Source organism: Oncorhynchus mykiss, chromosome 19 (genome assembly GCF_057628025.1).
Source record: "Oncorhynchus mykiss isolate SJ-2025 chromosome 19, ASM5762802v1, whole genome shotgun sequence".
NCBI lineage: Eukaryota > Metazoa > Chordata > Actinopteri > Salmoniformes > Salmonidae > Oncorhynchus > Oncorhynchus mykiss.
The window spans coordinates 54610571-54631702 of record NC_143040.1 but is presented as its reverse complement, the minus strand read 5'-3'; the positions used below and the strand labels follow the sequence as shown (position 1 = coordinate 54631702).

The window sequence follows — 21132 nt, the reverse complement described above, 5'->3', positions numbered from 1 at the left end:
GAGACTCGTGATTGGTCAATAATTCCTGCCCTCAACTCAGACTGTTCTCTGACGGGTTGACAGCATTTGATAGCCATGCAGATTACTCCACCCAGTACTAGCTACGTCTTTAGTTACGTGTGCTAATATTCTCAGAAGTTTTTATGGCCATATTGAGGCTTTTTTACAAGCATTATTGATTTGAGCTACTCTGGCACGGTATATAACTTACAATACTATCTCTACCGCCATAAGTAATCAGAATCAACACTCAGAGGGAAGAAGATAACTAGCTAACTGTGTTTAGGGGACGAGCTGGTTTAGCCTAACGATGTCAGCACAAATCATTAGTGGAAAAGAAGTTTCAGCGTAAGTACATTTTTTAACTAATCTGTTGGACGTTTTTGTAAATTTGCTCGCTAGCACACATTTATGGTACAGATATAACAAAGCACCATGTTGATTTTGTGTAAGTTAACGTTATCTATAGGAACATTGCAGGCATGTTTCGAAGCAGGCAGGTTTCGTCACATACCTAACGTTCTGTTGCAGTCCATAGAAATAGATTATGTATTTGATATTGGGTCAGTGTTTGGATCGTTAACAGCCACGTGCATCAAGCATGGTTTGGCAACCTCACATTCTATTCTCAGGATGTTCTGTAGAATCTCATCCCAATATATTGCAAACATCAAACGAGGTTGGATCAGATTCTAAAAAAACATAAGATTTCTATATCTCATTCTCATGAAGTTCTAAATGCAACAGTGTCCATTTTGGTGATGTCGACGTGAACGACCCTCCAACTGGTAATTACTAGTTGGAAAGTCGTCCTATAATGCTGCGTTCATAACCAAGTGGAATGACCAGTGCTGATGTTGTAAATGCCAGTTGGATGCACTCACGTGCTTTGAACTAGTTGATTGGCTAATGGCCAACAAGCTGTTAACCATAAACTCGAAGTACAGCCAGCATTCTTGTAAACCCCATTATATTAGATATTTTTTAATATAAATAATGTTTTGTTCCATTTAACTTCTGGAAATTATGTGATCCATTTTGGATAGATTAGTTTCCCACAAGTAATTACCAGTTGGAGGTGTGTTCAAGTGGAATTTTCCAGTTCTATGTGGTAAATACCACCTTCTCACTTGGTTATGAATGCAGGGTAAGTCTCAGGTAAAGTAGATGGAAACAATATTGCAGTCATTTTTGCAGCTTCACTGGAATATTGTGAAAACATTCTGGGCAAAGTTGGTACCATGAACTAGAATGTTTCATTCTATTTTTATTAGGGGTGGGTGATATGGCCAAAATATCATGTCACTGTATACAAATAAAAAATATGGATGGTATTTGACGGTATTTTATGTTTTTGATAATAAAAGTTCTACATTTGCTTTAAGAGTAGTGTGTGACCTTAGGATGGCAACACACACATTCTGATGGATTTCAATGGGTGTTTCTCCATTTGGATAGTTTTTTTACTGATCAGTTCAAACTAAAAATATCTTTCAGCATTTTCATTGATTTCTACATTTCCTGCACTCATTTGAGATCATTTTCACACTGCCACGTAGGGCTGCACAATATGAGCAAACAATCTAGGATTTATTTTTAACCAAATGATGCAATTGCAATTTGACTAGTGATTTAGAGCAAAACACTTGGGTGAACTGTTGGAATCATGGAAATTGAATGATTTTTCTAAAGTAAGAATATAATACTGGGCACCTTGGATATGGCATTTGACATCACAATTAATGAAAATGTTAGGGAGGAGTTATTGTGACAGAGTAGGAACCAAAGGGTTGATAAGTGATTCCTAGGGGACCCTATAATCTTTGGCTACATTGAATGTTTTCTGTTAGCTACTTCATTTATATTGAGAAGCAAAGTGAAAACAGCGTTGTTGTCATCAACACAGCTGTATGTGATGCATTAACCATACAAACTGAAATAGTCTCTTGTGGTCGAGGAACAACTAATGCGCTCCTTGAGTGACAGGGGGCGGGACTAGGTCTGTGGAAAGCAACAGGGAGAAAGAATGAGAACGAAGAACGACGACTAAAGTAGCGATTTTAAACTATAAAAATGGATGTTGCGCACAACGTGTCACATTTAACAAACCAAACATTCAAATACTTTTATAGAAGTAAAAACCCAAACCATTCCGTGCATCAATACAGGTATATTGTAAAATATGGTATACCTACCGCCTAGCCCTACATTTTATGGTTGCTACATTATTCCCAACCTTGATACATTATTATGTAACGGAAGGTGGCCTTTGACCAATTATTTTATTCATGTGAATATTGACCTCCAGTGGATGGATAGATTGAACAACACTGATATGCTTTATTAAATTGTATGTAATCCAAGATTTACCTACATTTAATTTCAATTGATTTGTCTGGTAGATTAATTTGTAATGTCAAAAAACATAGAACAAGTAACAGCAAAGTTTCTCATCCGTGCCATATTTGTTTCCCAGCAGTGTTTTCAACAGGGCCTGGTTTCCCAAAGGTATCGTAAGGCTATTTTCATCATAAGATCCTATGGTTCGAACAAATTTAGCCTTAAGATGCTTTTGGGAAACCGGACCCAGTTCAGTTTTGAACAGTTCTAAGTCCAGTTCCACTTGATACTCACCTGACTGACTATGTCGTTTTATCAAGAGTATTTTAGGTGACAACCTGACTTTTGATATCTGAAGGGACTTTTATTCAGCAACTCATGCTTGTCACAAGACTCGACTGCCAGTACCCTCCTAACTGTGTAACTCATACTACCCATTAGTCAATTAGGCCTATTTCAAGCTGAGTGACCGAAAACCACATATTCTTCAACTTACATCCTTTTCTTTAAGCAGTTCAGTTGTGCTGTTCATTACCTAAATAATTTCAGAGGGAACATTAAAGCAGTACTGTTGTAATCTGTGGACTAGGCTGTTGCAGAGTAGCTGCAAAGGAACTACTACACTGTGGCCTTGATCAGAGTACAACACTTGTTTGATGGCCTTCTATGGCCAGTGTTGACCAATAAAGGATTAGATAACTCCCTTGTACTGATACAATATAGACTAGTGTTGACACCACTGTTATCTGCAACATTTATAGAGAACCCGTAGTATTGTCAGGGTCAGAGATCTGAGGGTTGGTGACTCACTGGTTCAGCAAATTGTTAGTTGCTTTAATTGTGTCAGCCTTTTGTATCAATGAGTGAGAGAAAGCATAGGGTCCTATATAGTTAGCCTGTGCTTTGTAACAGTTTGGTTATAAAACAAGTTGAGCCTAGCACAGTATAAGTTATTTTATAGTAATGTTTCACAGTAATAAACATACTATTAGGCTATAAACAAATGCTGATTAAAATGGTGGATACAAACTGGTGTTAACTGTACTGGCTCCATGGTGGAAAAATACTTGTAAAAAGTATTAGTCCCAGACATACATCAGTTTCTCTCTGAAGGCAATATTATTCACATGATGCATTGACATGTGACACTCCTTATTTTATATTGAACAATGTTGTTTTCAGGGTCAAAGGTCTAGAGAAACTTTCCTTAAAAATGCCAATATGGTAAAAACACTGTTCTGAGCAGTAGCTGATGTTGAAATGTGTCTGTAGGGCCTACCTTGATTATTGGGTATTCTCAATTGTGTGCAGAATGTGCAAACAAAATCATTGATTTCTCAATAGTAGTTGAAGAAACCAACTTTCAACCTGTCTGCAAGCAAGTCAATCTTGCAGTCATGAGTGAGTTTAAGCACTTGTTAGTCTTTTTGTATATTTTGTATTGCTTAGTCCCTGTCAATTAAATTACCTTCCAAGACATCATTATTTGATCTTGTTGAAGACCAGAGGGTGTTTTAAACACAGAAAAACATATGTATTACCTCACACCAATCTGTTGGGGACTATGATAGGTTGATAAAGCTTTGTCCTTATCTCACACATTTTGCTTTGGTATCTGTTCATCCAACTCTGTGCACTGTGGTTTTCAGTTGCATCTATGACTGAATCAAGAGGTCTTACTGTGGCGGTCTGCATCCAGACCATGAGAAGTTGCTGAGGACCCTAAAATCCCTCTTAACTCACTCATGTAACTGTTTTAGTTGCAATAAAATGCTTAAGATGCTGTGCTGCTGAGATGCCCCTTCCAGGTGGCCTCATTTGGGTGGACCGAAGGATTTCCGTTGACATCATTTAGTGTAGGGCAATTCCATGGTAACGGAATTACGCGGAGACTTTAATGTATACCAAACAAAAACCATTGATTTCAAAGTTTAACAAACCATAGAACTCTATGCACAAGGACTACTTTGAACATTGTACAAAACACATTTACAGGAAGAACTGTGCAGATGCATAGTAATGAGTTCTAAAGTTGTTGCGTAGGACATTGCGGTCTCTCCCATGCCAAAATGGCCAACTACATCCAAGATTGCCTGTGGTCTGAGTACCTACGTGCCATTAGGGCTCCTTCCCAGCATTGCATTCCTGGGGGTGCTCTCCTCCATACCCCTGTAGTTGTCTCTCAGCTGGTAGTCATGCTGTACCTCACCTATTGGATGCTCCAAGGTGCCATGTGGACGGTTGAAGGGTGGAGGTCCATGGCTTCAGAGGTCTCTGGGCACACCACATCCCTGTAGGACATACCAGGTTCTAACCCTGAATAACTGTCCCCCTGCTTTCTTCCTGAGAGATTGACCGCAGCTCCTTTTGTGTCCACAGGCAGGTAAGGGAGAGGCTGAAGAAGGATGTGGCGCAGATGAAGACGCAGGACCCAAATTTTCGACCAGGTCTGGTTGTGTTACAGGTAAGTGCAAGAGTATGTTGTAAGGGCTCTAGTTCAAATCTTGATTCTGATTCTTCCCATGGCCCGTTTCCTTAAATGGGAAATGGGTAGGGTTTTGTATCATTTTGAGAGTCACAAATTTGTGCTCTATGCTAAAATGATTACAGAATATAGCCTTGGGTCATATCTTGCCTCAGTCAGATTCAGAACCACTAGCTCCGAGTGGAGGGGCTAATTCCATTCGTATACTTTGTCTGTTATATGGCGCTAGCTAAAATATGAAACATAATTTATTAATGGTCTAACATTGGTTATTGACTAGTTTGTAAAAGCATTATTGGAACAAACAAAGACTACAGATTTCTCAATTTTGCTGTGCACTTTTCAGGTGGGGGACAGAGATGATTCAAACCTCTACATCAGCATGAAGCTGAAGGCAGCAGCTGAGGTAAATAACAGAATGCCTGATGTGATCGTTCCTGTTTCATACATATTCCAAATTGTTCTCTGTTTAGTTCTTAAAGGGATACTTCACGATTTTGGCAATGGCCCTTTATCTACTTTCCCAGATGCCATAGACTTCGAGTCATTGAGCTTACGGTAGTTAGCATTGGCTGGCGAAACTACCTCTAAATTCCTTTGTACTGGATGCAGAGCCATAAAAATGGTATCAACAAATTCATCTGATGCTGGGGAAGTAGATAAAATCCCGACGTATCCCTTTAAACTCTGTTTTTCTTGTGCCTACTGTAGATTGGAATTAATGCCACACACCTGAGGCTCCCCAAGACTGCCACAGAGGATGAGGTGAGGAGGGATCCTGAAGGGGTTAATTAACTTCACAGCTTGCATAGTGTTTCTGCTTGGTGGTCTCTGCAGGCCTCTTTCTGGCACTCTGTTTGTCTGTCATTCTCTCTCTATAGCTTTCTTTCCCTCCCACTCTATTTCACACACCCCATCACTCTGTAGGTGCTGCACAGCATTATGGAGGTGAATGAGAACTCTGCTATCCATGGCCTCATCGTTCAGCTGCCTCTGGACTCCATCCACAAAATAGATACTGAGAAGGTGACCAACGTTGTGGCCCCAGAGAAGGATGTGGATGGGTGAGCCCTGAGATGTGTTTTGTGTGACCAGTTTACAGATTTACTTGTGAATATTCTAAAATCTGCATGAAGAAAATATGCCAGTTTTCCCACCGGTGGTGTTTCCACCAAGCTGACTTGGGATGAGATTATTATGGATAAGAGCAGGAATATTTGTATTTGTCAAACGACAGTCAAGCATCGATCATCATTTACCCACAATCAGAACCTCGCTATTTATTGGAAAGGAGCATCAAGATCACTGCACTTTCACCACTCTGTGAAGTTCATCAGAATTGATTTAATCTGTAGCCTAATGAACTGCATGGTTTGCCAAGTCGTAGTGGGAGGACCACACACCATACCGTCCATTGACTCCAAGTTTACTGCGATATGATGGTTTTTATATCAATAGTTGCGCATAATGGAATTTCCACTACCATTTCTCACTTAATTAATTTTACAGACACAAAAAGATCCCACCATGTCGAACGAACAAATGAACTGTCTGCATTAATAAAATTGTAACGAGACTTCCTGTTTCCATCACAGCTGTTGTAATTAATTTTTTTAATCTGGTATGACTTTACTCGCATAAACTGTATGTTAATTTGGTTAGTGAAACCATTTTTTGCCACTGGAAGTGTTCTAGTTCCATTTGTGTAGTGTAAGCCATGATTATATTGTGTTTATTGGACAGTGATGCTGATACAGGCTGTGTGTTTAGAGGATGCAGGCCTTTTGTGTTGGTGTTTAGGAAGCTCCATTAATCTCTTGCTCCTCTAATTGACTCTATTGATTCAGATTGTTCTCTGGACTTACTGAGAGACCAGTAAAGGAGCTTCTGTACTGCACTTATCTGGGCCTGTTAAAAAGACAGGGCCTGAATTATAACCAGTGTGCAAACGATGAGGACATTGATTTATGTCGTCATCTCAAAAGAGTACAGATTTTTTTTTCTTCCTGAGGGTTTTAATCATGCGTAGCTTGTTAGGGAGACAATGTTGAAAAGGGGAAACGAAAGAAGGCTTTCTAGGAAATACAATGTACCATCAGAAAGAGTTTGTGTGTATATAATACGTGAAAGTATGACTAACTCTTATTGGTTAGAAACTGGATGGCGGATGCTCATAATGAGTGTACTCTGTGTGTTTTTATTTATTTCTTTCACCTTTATTTAACCAGGTAGGCAAGTTGAGAACAAGTTCTCATTTACAATTGCGACCTGGCCAAGATAAAGCAAAGCAGTTCGACACATACAACGACACAGAGTTACACATGGAGTAAAACAAACATACAGTCAATAATACAGTATAAACAAGTCTATATACGATGTGAGCAAATTAGGTGAGATAAGGGAGGTAAAGGCAAAAAGGCCATGGTGGCAAAGTAAATACAATATAGCAAGTAAAACACTGGAATGGTAGATTTGCAATGGGAGAATGTGCAAAGTACAAATAAAAATAATGGGGTGCAAAGGAGCAAAATAAATAAATAAATTAAATACAGTAGGGAAAGAGGTAGTTGTTTGGGCTAAATTATAGGTGGACTATGTACAGGTGCAGTAATCTGTGAGCTGCTCTGACAGTTGGTGCTTAAAGCTAGTGAGGGAGATAAGTGTTTCCAGTTTCAGAGATTTTTGTAGTTCGTTCCAGTCATTGGCAGCAGAGAACTGGAAGGAGAGGCGGCCAAAGAAAGAATTGGTTTTGGGGGTGACTAGAGAGATATACCTGCTGGAGCGTGTGCATGCTGGTGGGAGATTCAATGGTGACCAGCGAGCTGAGATAAGGGGGGACTTTACCTAGCAGGGTCTTGTAGATGACATGGAGCCAGTGGGTTTGGCGACGAGTATGAAGCGAGGGCCAGCCAACGAGAGCGTACAGGTCGCAATGGTGGGTAGTATATGGGGCTTTGGTGACAAAACGGATTGCACTGTGTGTGTGTGTGTGTGTTCCTAGTCTGACCTGTATAAATGCTGGGAAGCTGTCCCGGGGGGACTTGGGTGACTGTTTCATCCCCTGTACTCCTAACGGCTGCATGGAGCTCATCAGACAGACTGGTGGGTACAGCAGAGAAACTAGTTATGAGCCAATGCTAATGAGCTGAATTACTTCATATGTAGAAGTGCTTAATTTAATGATTGACACTGCAGTGCATCTGTGCAGGTGTTTCTGTGGCCGGGAAGAGAGCTGTGGTGATTGGCCGCAGTAAGATTGTGGGCGCGCCCATGCATGACCTACTGCTGTGGAACCACGCTACCGTGACAACCTGCCACTCAAAGACTGCTGACCTCGCTGCTGAGGTAACCCAAGCCCAGGATATGTCACATGCTCACTCAGAACATGAAAACACTTAACCATATATACAGGCCATTGCTATCCATATAAACATGTACTACAGGCAACTCATCATGATGATGTATACAGGTAGATGACATGTCACATACAGATCCCACATACCGGAGCACTACTGTTTATTAGATTGACAGACTTGTGCCACGAAACAAACTAGTATAGTGAGGAGATCCATCCAGTCCCCTCTCTTTCCAGGTGGGCAGAGCAGACATCTTGGTGGTTGGGATTGGGAAAGCAGAGATGGTGAAGGGGGATTGGGTGAAGAAGGGAGCGGTGGTCATCGACTGCGGCATTAATCACATCCCAGGTTAGTATGGTCCCCTCCATTGGATTCCATTTTGACAAGTACTCTTTTCTTTTTTTTAAAGATTTTTTTAGAATAAATGTGAGATAAACATGGAGTGAATCATCGGTTCTCCATCGAGCTGGTACTTCTCTTCATGGGTAACATTTAGGGGCATTGTAGGTAACATTTAGGGGTGCTTGTGTTGACGGCATGGTTCCTTTCTGTGCTCCTCAGATGAGACGCGGCCCAGTGGGAAGCGTGTGGTGGGGGATGTGCACTACTCCTCTGTTAAGGAGCAGGCTGGCTTCATCACTCCAGTACCAGGAGGAGTGGGGCCCATGACTGTGGCCATGCTCATGCAGGTAGTTGGGAACAACTGGGTATTGAACACGGCGGTTGTCTGTATACCTTATAAGTTAGCCCAGCAAGCTAAGGCTTAGGAAAATGAGTCCTCAGATCTTAGGCAAGGTTACTCATCACGTGAGTGTAGCTTACCGATCCACCTCCACCACAAAGGCAGTGGCATCCCTACTAGTAATCACACAAACCACACCGCCTCCAAAATTCATCCTGTGAGAAATTCACATTTCAGGGGAAAAGTGGTATTTATTTGTGATGGAGCAGCTCCCTGTCCTGTGACTTCATCAATGCCATTCGCTCAACTGTTTACGCAGCATGACATCATGGCAAAGACAGACTCTGTTAAACTGAATGTGGAGAATTTTGTAGTAGATGAGGTGTTATTTCAGACACTCATTTGTTTCTGTCTGGTAATCCTCTGAGGTAATGGAATTCTAACAACATAATATATGGAAAGCAATGTTTTATTCACTTTTATGGCACTGTGCAATCCACAGTTGCACAGAGCACATTCAGTGAGAATGAATGGCTTTTGTCTATAAGGCATAACCATAGAAGCGAATTGTGTTTCGAGTTTGGTACAAATTCCAATCTATACACACATGCGCACTATACTCACATGTGTACATGGATTTGGTGTTGTAGAGTAGTGGCCTGAGGGCGCACACTTAATGTGTTGTAAAGTTTTCTGTGTAATGTATATAGCTGCCATATTTTTTGCTGGACCCCAGGATGGAGGCAGCAGCTAATTGGGATCCATAATAAATACAATCTAAATGTGTAAACTGAGCTTTTCATTGGCTGTGTGCTTTGTTGTTTCTCTTCATCTCCAGAACACAGTGCTAAGTGCCAAGCGCTTCCTGGAGTCTCACCAGCCAGGCAAGTGGAGCATCACCTACACCAAGCTCATCCTGCAGAAGCCTGTGCCAAGGTTTGTCCCCTCATCCTCTGCATAACTTTCCCTCTGATGTGGAATCACTTTATTTTCTAGTCGTTTAGTAATTTTTCATACTTTTCGTACTTTTTTCAACCTTCCACTAAAGTATGTGCTCTAGTCTAATTTTGGTTCTCTACTTCATGTTTGAAAGCCCTAAATTTGGTCCTCAGGGACTTGCATGACATTTCCTGTCTGCTGTTGCTGCTGAATAAATGTGTGACCTGACTGTGGCCCTCAGTGACATTGTGATCTCGCGTTCCTGCGTGCCCAAGCCCATCGACCGACTGGCCATGGAGGTGGGGCTGCTGTCGGACGAGTTGGAGCTCTATGGGAAGACCAAGGCCAAGGTGCAGCTGGACATCATCAGTCGCCTGCGGGCACAGCCTGATGGGAAATACGTGGTGGTCACTGGGTATGCTCTGTACAATAAACTTGTGTTCTTGTTGTGTTGTAGATGTAACATGGAAAATGTGCTCCTTTTCGACTACAGTGGCCTGGTACAGAACTCTTCATTTATCAAGATTGATTATCTATTATGCTCTCGGAAATGTTTCACACCAGTGTTAATGTTGTCTGTACCTCTAGAATCACCCCCACCCCACTGGGAGAGGGAAAGAGCACCACCACCATAGGACTGGTCCAGGCTCTGGGGGCTCACATGAAGCTCAATGTCTTCGCCTGTGTCCGCCAGCCCTCCCAAGGCCCCACCTTCGGAATCAAAGGTGAGCACTGAGTGATGCTGCCCTTTACTGACTGGTTGGATGCCTTTTGTGGGAAAATATAAGGCTTTATCAATGCTCAGTTGTTATCAATGCTAAATGCCTGGAATGTTCTATCTACAGGAGGTGCTGCTGGAGGTGGATATTCTCAAGTAATTCCCATGGAGGAGGTACAGCACTGAATGATTTCCATTCTGTTCCAGACATTGATCATTCAGGAAGGGGTTTCGGTATAAAGCTATATTTGACTATATGGTTTAATTATGATTTCAGTTCAACCTCCACCTCACGGGAGATATCCACGCCATCACAGCTGCCAACAACCTGGTGGCGGCCGCCATAGACGCCCGTCTGTTCCATGAAGCCACCCAAACAGACAAGGTGAACCCTCTCGGTTGCTGACATCTGTTCTTGAGAAAGATTGCACTGCACAAGGTGGTATTCCATGTTTGATTAATGTGTGTGTTGGTCCATTTCTTATCTTTCTCACTCATTCCCACTCCCACAGGCTTTATATAACCGTCTGGTCCCTCTTAGTGGAGGTCAGAGGACATTCTCCCCCATCCAGATAAACAGACTAAAGGTACAAACTCAATTGTATCCGTGGATGACAATGCCATTATTATCTTGACTGTCTTAGGGAGGGAATTTCTCTACTATTGTCTCTGTATGTGATCCCTGTAGAGACTGGGCATTGAGAAGACTGACCCCACCACTCTGACCGAGGAGGAGATAACCCGCTTTGCCCGACTAGACATGGACCCTGACTCCATCACCTGGCACAGAGGTACTGAAGACTACTGGATATGTACCCTGAGTGGCCTGACTGTTGTGTATAATGTATACTATACTACAGGGCTCTCGAACCCTGGTCCTGGAGAGCTACAGTCCTGTATGTTTTCACTCCTACCCTAATCTAGCACACCTGATTGTAATAATTAGCTGGTTGATAAGCTGAACCAGGTTAGTTACAACTGGGGTTGGAGTGAAAACGTACAGGAGGGTAGCTCTCCAGAAACTGGGTTGGAGATCCCTGCTATACTATGACATGTCAGTGTTGAGATGTAGAACAGTGTTTTAATGGGTCTTTGTGTCATTTCAGTGTTAGACACCAATGATCGTTTCCTGAGGAAGATCACCATTGGCCAATCGCCAACTGAGAAGGGACACACTAGGGAGGTATGTAAAAGTTCATAGTACACATGCTTTTCTTTCATTAGTTAGTCGCCCACTGATACTGCTGTTGACTCTAGTTCTGTCCTCCTCCCCCAGGCTCAGTTCAGCATCACAGTGGCCAGTGAGATCATGGCCGTGCTGGCTCTCACCAGCAGCCTGAAGGACATGCGCCAGCGCCTGGCCAAAATGGTGGTGGCAACCAGCCGCAGTGGGCAGCCCATCACCACAGAGGACCTGGTAATTGGCCCTAGTCTCCCCCTCACACTGTCAACCAACACATAGACAGTTGAGGTTTGTGATGAGTGCTTGTTCCTTAAAAGATTCTCACCATTTCATTGTTCCCTCTGTGTGCAGGGTGTGAGTGGAGCCCTGACTGTGCTGATGAGGGATGCCATCAAGCCCAACTTGATGCAGACTCTGGAGGTGGGCGGGACAGAGAGGGGAGGGAGGGAGCTCCTCAGGGTGGAACTGTACTGGCCTGGCAACTGGAGGAGAGGAGAGGGAAGCAAAGCCATGTGGGAAAATGGGTTTCAGATTATTTAATTGGTTAGGGTAGTGTGGATGTGAAGCATCCTATGTTCTCACAGAGCAGTGATGACACAGTCTGGAGAAGACAGATAGCGTGTGCTTGTGGCTGTTTTTAGTTTAGTTACTAATCCCCTGTTTCTCTTTGAGAAGTTCTGAGGGCAGGATTGGGTACAAAGTAGCTAATCTATTTGTATCATATCAACAGATATTCCAAAGCCTAGAACTTGCTTAGCTAAGTTTGTTGACTGCAGATATGTGATTCTGTGTTTGATGTGGTAGACTTGACTTCTGTGAGTCAGAGTGGGGACATTGCCACTGGCTGAGTGTGTGTTCTGCTGCTGGATGATTGAGAGGAGTTTCTCTACAGGGAACCCCCGTGTTCGTCCACGCCGGACCTTTCGCCAACATCGCCCACGGCAACTCCTCCGTCCTGGCTGATAAGATAGCCCTGAAGCTGGTCGGCCCGGAGGGATTTGTGGGTAAGTGGAGCTGAAACACACAGCCTCTCCCTTGGCAAGAAACAAAAAAAATGATGAACACCTCTTGTAATGTGCGTGTTGGTTGTTTCTCTCATGGGACAGTGACTGAGGCTGGGTTCGGCGCTGACATCGGCATGGAGAAATTCTTCAACATCAAATGCCGCTACTCCGGCCTGCGGCCTCACGTGGTGGTGCTGGTGGCCACCGTCCGTGCCCTGAAGATGCATGGAGGTGGGCCAACGGTGAGTGACTGCACAGTTTAATGGGGGTCTTTGAAATCTTTCTATCCTTGTTCTAATGGTGGTGCCAATGGGCAGCTTTCAGAAAGACTGCTTCAGAAAAAAACTATTAAAGGGCAGGTTTGCCCCCTCAAAAGAAGAGTAGCGGTTGCTCAGTGTAGTCAATTATAATCATCAGAACAACCTAGAGAATGTTCACATATTAATGTCATATATACCGTTCAAAAGTTTGGGGTCACTTAAATGTCCTTGTTTTTTTAAAGAAAAACACTTTTTAAATGTTTTATTTAAAATAACATCAAATTGATCAGAAATACAGTGTAAATGTTGTAAATGACTATTGTAGCTGGAAATATTAAATTTTGCATAGAAGGCCAGCATCCCGGAGTCGCCTCTTCACTGTTGACGTTGAGTCTGGTGTTTTGTGTGTACTATTCAATGAAGCTGCCAGTTGAGGACTTGTGAGGTGTCCGTTTCTCAAACTAGACACTCTAATGTACTTGTCCTCTTGCTCAGTTGTGCACCGGGCCTCCCACTCCTCTTTCTATTCTTGTTAGAGCCAGTTTGTGCTGTTCTGTGAAGGGAGTAGTACACCGTTGTACGAGATCTTCAGTTTCTTGGCAATTTCTCTCATGGCATAGCCTTCATTTCTCAGAACAAAAATTGACTTTTGAGTTTCAGAAGAAAGGTCCTTGTTTCTGCCCATTTTGAGCCTGTAATCGAACCCACAAATGCTGATGCTCCAGATACTCAACTAGTCTAAAGAAGGCCAGTTGTATTGCTTCTTTAATCAGAACAACAGTTTTCAGCTGTGCTAACATCATTGCAAAAGGGTTTTCTAATGATCGATTAGCCCTCTAAAATTATAAAATTGGAACCATTGGAACACAGGAGTGGGGGTTGCTGATAATGGGCCTCTGTACGCCTATGTAGATATTTATTAAAAATCTGCCGTTTCCAGCTACAATAGTCATTTGCAACATTAACAATGTCTACACTGTATTTCTGATCAATTTGATGTTGTTTGCTTTTATTTCAAAAACAAGGACATTTCTAAGTGACCCTAAACTTTTGATTGGTAGTGTATATATTCTCTCCTATAGAATGTCCTATCCCGCTTCAATCAATGCAGGTGCACTGTTGAGAATGTAATTCCATTTCCTGCTTGGCGGTCACACAGGAAGACCTGTCATTCTGCTGCTTTAGCTCTATCCCCACAAACACTAGTATGTTTCATGTCCTTGGACAGGGAATAGGGATACGGTCCCTTATTGTTTGTTCTAGGTTAGTAATTTGATAGCTTTTTGACTGATCTTTCTCCTTTGATGCAGGTTACTGCTGGGATGGCCCTGCCCAAAGAATATGTGGAAGAGGTAAGACACTTCTGCGCCTCACCCCCACTCTCTCACTTCAGCCCCAACCTTTTTACACCGCATCACATCAGGGAAAGAGCAGCCATCCTAAATGTACCACTTCCCTTTTATGATAATGTTCTGTTAATGGCATATTGCTCATCCTCTGCACAAGTTGGTTTTAAGTAGAGCTGTGGTGGTCATGAAATTGTCAGCCGGTCATAGTAATTGACCGTTAATTAACATAAACACGTTTAGCATCTGCTGGCCTCCATGCATAACCTACAAGCCACTGATGCAGATCTTTTGGAACATCTCAATTTTAAAAAGTATAATAAATCCATGTAATATAGCCTACACCAGAGGAACAGTACAGCATAGGTTGATCTTATGTTAGGCTGTGATCTGGCTATGCCATAATTCTGAGGGCTACGCTAGTTCATTTAGCAGACAAGATTGGCTTAGAATTCAATGCCATTATTTATAGTAATCGGAATACAATTGAACATAGCTGAATAAAATAGGAAGGATATTTTCTCTGAACAATTTGAGGGAGTGCGCACATGAGGCAATTCTGTGTTGAGTGGTTAATAAAGGAACATGCTTAATTTAGAGTTATTTATGTAACTTCAGTTATGGGCTAGATTTTTAATTAATTCTTAGGCTGCATGATGCAACTAATGATTTGAAAAAAGTTGCATGAAAGGCATGAGCTCTGCTTTGTTTTTTTTGCGTAGGCTGTTCACACTTCATCAGTCTCTCATTCACAATTTGACAAGCACTTGATAATGCCTCGAATTTCCAGGCTGCATCCCCTTTGTGTGGCCGTAATGCCCCCTAAAAAAATCCATTCCTTTTGTGGCCATTGTGCGTTTGGGCTGAATATAATATTTCCATTCTCCCAGCTGTATGCCGAAGCACCTTTCACTCACATAGCTCTCATTCACATGATCAGGCCTTTCTCACAGGCTACAAGTGAAGACAGACACATCCGGGATGCAACTGCGCATGTCCTTATTCAATTCCGAGGAGCATTTTGGAAGAACTGTCCACATTTACTTTTCGGCAGCCAACAAGATGAGTAGGCCTAACGAACAGCAAAAGCCCTAGCCTACTACAGTGCCTTGCGAAAGTATTCGGCCCCCTTGAACTTTGCGACCTTTTGCCACATTTCAGGCTTCAAACATAAAGATATACAACTTTATTTTTTTGTGAAGAATCAACAACAAGTGGGACACAATCATGAAGTGGAACGACATTTATTGGATATTTCAAACTTTTTTAACAAATCAAAAACTGAAAAATTGGGCGTGCAAAATTATTCAGCCCCTTTACTTTCAGTGCAGCAAACTCTCTCCAGAAGTTCAGTGATGATCTCTGAATGACCCAATGTTGACCTAAATGACTAATGATGATAAATACAATCCACCTGTGTGTAATCAAGTCTCCGTATAAATGCACCTGCACTGTGATAGTCTCAGAGGTCCGTCAAAAGCGCAGAGAGCATCATGAAGAACAAGGAACACACCAGGCAGGTCCGAGATACTGTTGTGAAGAAGTTTAAAGCCGGATTTGGATACAAAAATATTTCCCAAGCTTTAAACATCCCAATGAGCACTGTGCAAGCGATAATATTGAAATGGAAGGAGTATCAGACCACTGCAAATCTACCAAGACCTGGCCGTCACTCTAAACTTTCAGCTCATACAAGGAGAAGACTGATCAGAGATGCAGCCAAGAGGCCCATGATCACTCTGGATGAACTGCAGAGATCTACAGCTGAGGTGGGAGACTCTGTCCATAGGACAACAATCAGTCGTATATTGCACAAATCTGGCCTTTATGGAAGAGTGGCAAGAAGAAAGCCATGTCTTAAAGATATCCATAAAAAGTGTCGTTTAAAGTTTGCCACAAGCCACCTGGGAGACACACCAAACATGTGGAAGAAGGTGCTCTGGTCAGATGAAACCAAAATTGAACTTTTTGGCAACAATGCAAAATGTTATGTTTGGCGTAAAAGCAACACAGCTCATCACCTTGAACACCCTATCCCCACTGTCAAACATGGTGGTTGGTGGCAGCATCATGGTTTGGGCCTGCTTTTCTTCAACAGGGTCAGGGAAGATGGTTAAAATTGATGGGAAGATGGATGGAGCCAAATACAGGACCATTCTGGAAGAAAACCTGATGGAGTCTGCAAAAGACCTGAGACTGGGACGGAGATTTGTCTTCCAACAAGACAATGATCCAAAACATAAAGCAAAATCTACAATGGAATGGTTCAAAAATAAACATATCCAGGTGTTAGAATGGCCAAGTCAAAGTCCAGACCTGAATCCAATCGAGAATCTGTGGAAAGAACTGAAAACTGCTGTTCACAAATGCTCTCCATCCAACCTCACTGAGCTCGAGCTGTTTTGCAAGGAGGAATGGGAAAACATTTCAGTCTCTCGATGTGCAAAACTGATAGAGACATACCCCAAGCAACTTACAGCTGTAATCGCAGCAAAAGGTGGCGCTACAAAGTATTAACTTAAGGGGGCTGAATAATTTTGCACGCCCAATTTTTCAGTTTTTGATTTGTTAAGAGTTTGAAATATCCAATAAATCTCGTTCCACTTCATGATTGTGTCCCACTTGTTGTTGATTCTTCACAAAAAATACAGTTTTATATCTTTATGTTTGAAGCCTGAAATGTGGCAAAAGGTCGCAAAGTTCAAGGGGGCCGAATACTTTCGCAAGGCACTGTATGTCAATCTACTATCCTCCATAGTACAAAAGTTGACTTATTCTGTGCGATTTAAAAATAAATATTCCAAACATATTTTAGGGCAGTTGTGGGATGTGATAGATCTCGAATTAATACAACCACTAGCATCAAAAAACCTGTTTTAAGCAATGAGCCTGACTCAATAGATGAGCAGGTTTAGCCTAAAATGTTGAACTATTTGGTTATTTATTCACATAAGTGCAGCAATGCACACACTGCAGTCGGTTGTGGGAATGTTCCATTAGCAGGAAAACACCATTCTCAAATGTGACCACAAATGCAATTATGCATGTAATGCTTTTATTATTAAGGTGCTTTTTTATAGTGAAAATGAACTTCCCCAAACTTGAAACTCACGCATGTATGTCAGTTAGGCTCTACACCCGTTGTAAAGCGGATTAATGTGCTTCATTTTAAGAAGTTTTTTTGATTACTTTAGTTGTGATATCAACCTTACCGAAACATAGGTCAATGGGCTAGGCTATATGAGGTGTGCGACTATGATTTGAAAAAGTAGGAGGAGAAAAAAAGCATGTGCTGTTTTCCTTATGATGGGTGAAAATATTAGCCTATCACACTATTCTTGATTTAAGCTTGTCTTTACATACGTTATTTAGTTTGTGAAATTTGTTTTGATTTAGAATGGACCATTATCATGTGGCTGTAAGACAGTCACCGTAAGCACCCTAGTCGTAAGACTTCATTAGAAGGCATCAAGAGCGTGTGTGTGGTATTTGCTTTGTGTCTTGTGACACAATTCTCATCTGATGCAATTAGTTCATCCATTATGCAGTGCAATTAGGTCCAGTTCACATGCTACCTTGATTTTACATGGACCATTGCCCAATACCTACTGGCTACCTGTGATCATTGATGTGAGTAGAAAATAGCTCCACTTAACTCCCTCTCGGGTGTCTCTACAAAGCCCGACTGTACATTATATAATAGCTGTATATAAAAAATAAAAAAAACTTGTGTGTTTCTGTGTAGAACCTTGAGCTGCTGGAGAAGGGCTGCAGTAACATGAGGAAACAAGTGGAGAATGCCAGGCACTTTGGAGTGCCAGTGGTGGTGGCCGTCAACGCTTTCAAGTAAGTCCTAGTCATGGTGAGCATCTGAAACTATTTTACCCCTCTTGTCCAGTGTTTTGACCTCTGACCTGTGTCTCCCTGACTGTAGGACGGACACTGAATCAGAGCTGGACCTGATCTGCACCCTGGCCAAGGAGGTAGGGGCCTTTGATGCGGTGCGCTGCTCTCACTGGGCTGAAGGGGGTGCTGGTGCCGTGGCCCTGGGACAGGCTGTGCAGAGGGCTTCTGAGGCCCCCAGTGACTTCAAGTTCCTCTATGATGTCGAGGTAAAGCGAGCGTCGGCCTCAGTCAAAGACCTTGTTTTTCACTATATTACATGGATACATTGATTTCATCCTGCTCAGGAAATCAATTGATGAAATCAATAATTTTTCTTCCATTCATCTCATCAGTCATGTCTGTAGATAAAATAAATCACTGATTTACTTCTGAGACCTAGATGACTGTTTTGATCATAATATTTATACATCAAGTGATTTCCCAGAATAGTATAACTTAATCTTTCTCCTCATGTACTGTTGGTACTGTTGCAAATGCGTGCATTACATTTAAACATGTTGGAGAACCAGTGTAGATGACCTGAACCAGTTCTATGGTACTCCTATGTTGTACGAATGTGTATTTTTGTCTGTCTGAATCGCTTGTAGCTGCCCATTGCGGATAAGATCCGGATCATTGCTCAGAAGATCTATGGGGCTGATGACATAGAGCTGCTGCCAGATGCCCAGCACAAGGTGGAGCTCTACACCAAACAGGTACAATAGCTGTGAGACCAAGGCGTTTAATGGAGACGGTTCTTTGTTTACATGTTTTGTATAAAACCTATTTGTTTGTAGCACACTACTCATTGATTTCTGGAGCACATTTTCAACCTTTACCTTGAAGGTTCAAGAAAACAGTCTGGAGGGTTCACATCTCTATTTGAGGTTTTACTCTCCTTTCAATGAACGCCATATTTGTTTTGTTCAGGGCTTTGGGAATCTGCCCATCTGCATGGCAAAGACCCACCTGTCCCTGTCCCACGAGGCGGATAAGAAGGGCGTGCCCACAGGTTTCGTCCTGCCCATCAGAGACATCCGTGCCAGTGTGGGTGCTGGGTTCCTCTACCCTCTTGTTGGCACGGTAAGAAAGCACTGGCCTGGAGAATAACTATATTTAAAATATCCATGAGCTCAACAGAAAATCAACTGAATCAATGAAGAGTCAAATCAATCTCTTGATCAGAGGACACAAAGTACTAGTACAGTTTATTCATTTTTTTGGCCCCATCCTAGATGCCCACAATTCCAGGGCTGCCCACAAGGCCCTGTTTCTATGACATTGACCTAGACCCTGAGACTGAGCAGGTCAACGGACTCTTCTAAGAGGGGCTCCACCCTTTTTAACGGTAAGGAATCCGCTACATTACAGCTATACAAATTATGCAACAACCCATACAAGCATACAGATATGGTTGATGTCTGTAATGATTCTTGTTATTTTTCTCTCTGTTGTGCTATCTTTATCTTTCCATTAACAGAGGTGATCTGTGGTCTGCAGCCCCCAAAACAAGCCCTAATGAAATGTGATGGAGTAGTAACTGGAAGCTCTTCTCTCCCTTGTCAATAATGTCCTGTATTTTTCACTGTCGCTGACGTCTGTCAATAGTACATTTTCTCTGCCCATGGTCACTGAAGGGTAAAATAAAGAAACTTAATTAAGAAACGGTTTGTCCTCCTGATATTATTCTGTATTAAATTCTAGATGGGGGGAAATTGCCTGTTTACATTCATTTAAAAAGATTATCCGGTACCTTTTTGTATACTTTTTTGCCAGTAGCTCTGAAAGTAGCACTCATGAGACAAAAGCTGTCCCTGAAAAATGTGTACTGTCACATATGTACACCACGTCATTGCCCTCTCGTGTCCACTGAGCCATTGGGCCCACCCTGCAAACTCATCTGATAACGCTGGGCAGGCCTCTTACTAGCTGTTGCTCAAATGTGAGGGGCTGAAGCTAATTGGCTAGAACTCGAATTGCTAGGGTGCTGGCCCACGTGCAGGGAAATGTAGGGAAAATGGCGCGGCACAGCTTCCAGAAAAGTTGCTTTCAAACTAGGGATTTCATGGCTAATTGAGTTCAAATATTAATTTTGCTCTTAGATCATTCATCTATGAACTACACATTGAGACATACAGCCCAAAGTGGGAGGTTTAAAAAAATACTTTCTCAATCACCGAAGTACCAGAGCATGTTTTTTAATAATCACCTCTGAACATAAACAAACCTTCCCAGGAGCTACTGTATCAGACCCTTCAGATGTTCAGTGTTGTCTGATAATACTGTACATTGTAAGGAGACACTGGGGAGAGGGAGACCTCAGCTCATGAATCAGGTGGTTATCAGTGTGATTTGTGTGTAAATTAGACTGTCTATTGCCATTGGGCTGGTAAAGGATTTTTTTTTTTTTTTTTTGGATTCAAAACAATGTTGAAAATTAGGCAGAGCAAATTCTGACATTGCTTCCTTAAAACGTTCTGTGACAGTGACTATCCTTGTGGTTTAAAGATTGGTCGTAATAGTGTCTCTTCAAATGTGTTCTTGCTGCCATTCTTTGTTCGGTATTCTAATGTAGAATGACTAATACTGTTAAAGTACTGTACACCAATTGATTCTGTGTAATTTGAGCATGTTACTTAATGACTGACTTTTATATCAGAAAATAATTTCAATGGATAAGGTATTTTTAAATGTCCATAATGACAAATCGAAAACAGGTTTTTTGGATTTTTTGCAAATGTAGTAAAGATAAAAAAAATTAATTAAAAAAATTATGATTTGGAAAGGCACACACCTGTCTGTATAAGGTTCTAGAGTTGACAGTGCATGTCAGTAAAACCCAAGCCGTGAGGTTGACGGAATTGTCCACAGCGCTCCGAGACAGTGTTGTGTCGAGGCACAGCTCTTGGGAAGGGTACCAAAACATTTCTGCAT

At 42.1% G+C, this 21132-nt stretch overlaps 1 protein-coding gene across 1 annotated transcript; it reads left to right on the top strand.

Moving 5' to 3' along the window:
* Window positions 1-78: 78 nt before the first annotated feature.
* Window positions 79-19863, top strand: mthfd1b (methylenetetrahydrofolate dehydrogenase (NADP+ dependent) 1b). The gene is made up of 28 exons (XM_021574488.3): window positions 79-348; window positions 4720-4804; window positions 5172-5231; window positions 5537-5590; window positions 5753-5889; window positions 7827-7927; window positions 8034-8170; window positions 8418-8529; window positions 8743-8870; window positions 9702-9799; window positions 10044-10217; window positions 10391-10527; window positions 10648-10694; window positions 10798-10905; window positions 11033-11107; window positions 11209-11311; window positions 11627-11703; window positions 11797-11937; window positions 12055-12123; window positions 12596-12707; window positions 12810-12949; window positions 14278-14319; window positions 18059-18159; window positions 18248-18425; window positions 18807-18914; window positions 19129-19281; window positions 19434-19546; window positions 19679-19863. The coding sequence occupies exons 1-27, from the start codon at window positions 311-313 to the stop codon at window positions 19521-19523; spliced, it is 2805 nt and encodes a 934-aa protein (XP_021430163.1). The 5' UTR covers window positions 79-310; the 3' UTR covers window positions 19524-19546; window positions 19679-19863.
* The last annotated feature ends 1269 nt before the right edge of the window (window positions 19864-21132 follow it).

Excerpts from the sequence above, each read along its gene's own strand:
- mthfd1b (XM_021574488.3), top strand. The coding sequence starts at position 311 with ATGTCAGCACAAATCATTAGTGGAAAAGAAGTTTCAGC. Across the intron at positions 10,528-10,647 it reads CCCCACCTTCGGAATCAAAG|GAGGTGCTGCTGGAGGTGGA; the intron begins GTGAGCACTGAG and ends TTCTATCTACAG. Across the intron at positions 12,708-12,809 it reads CGGCCCGGAGGGATTTGTGG|TGACTGAGGCTGGGTTCGGC; the intron begins GTAAGTGGAGCT and ends CTCATGGGACAG.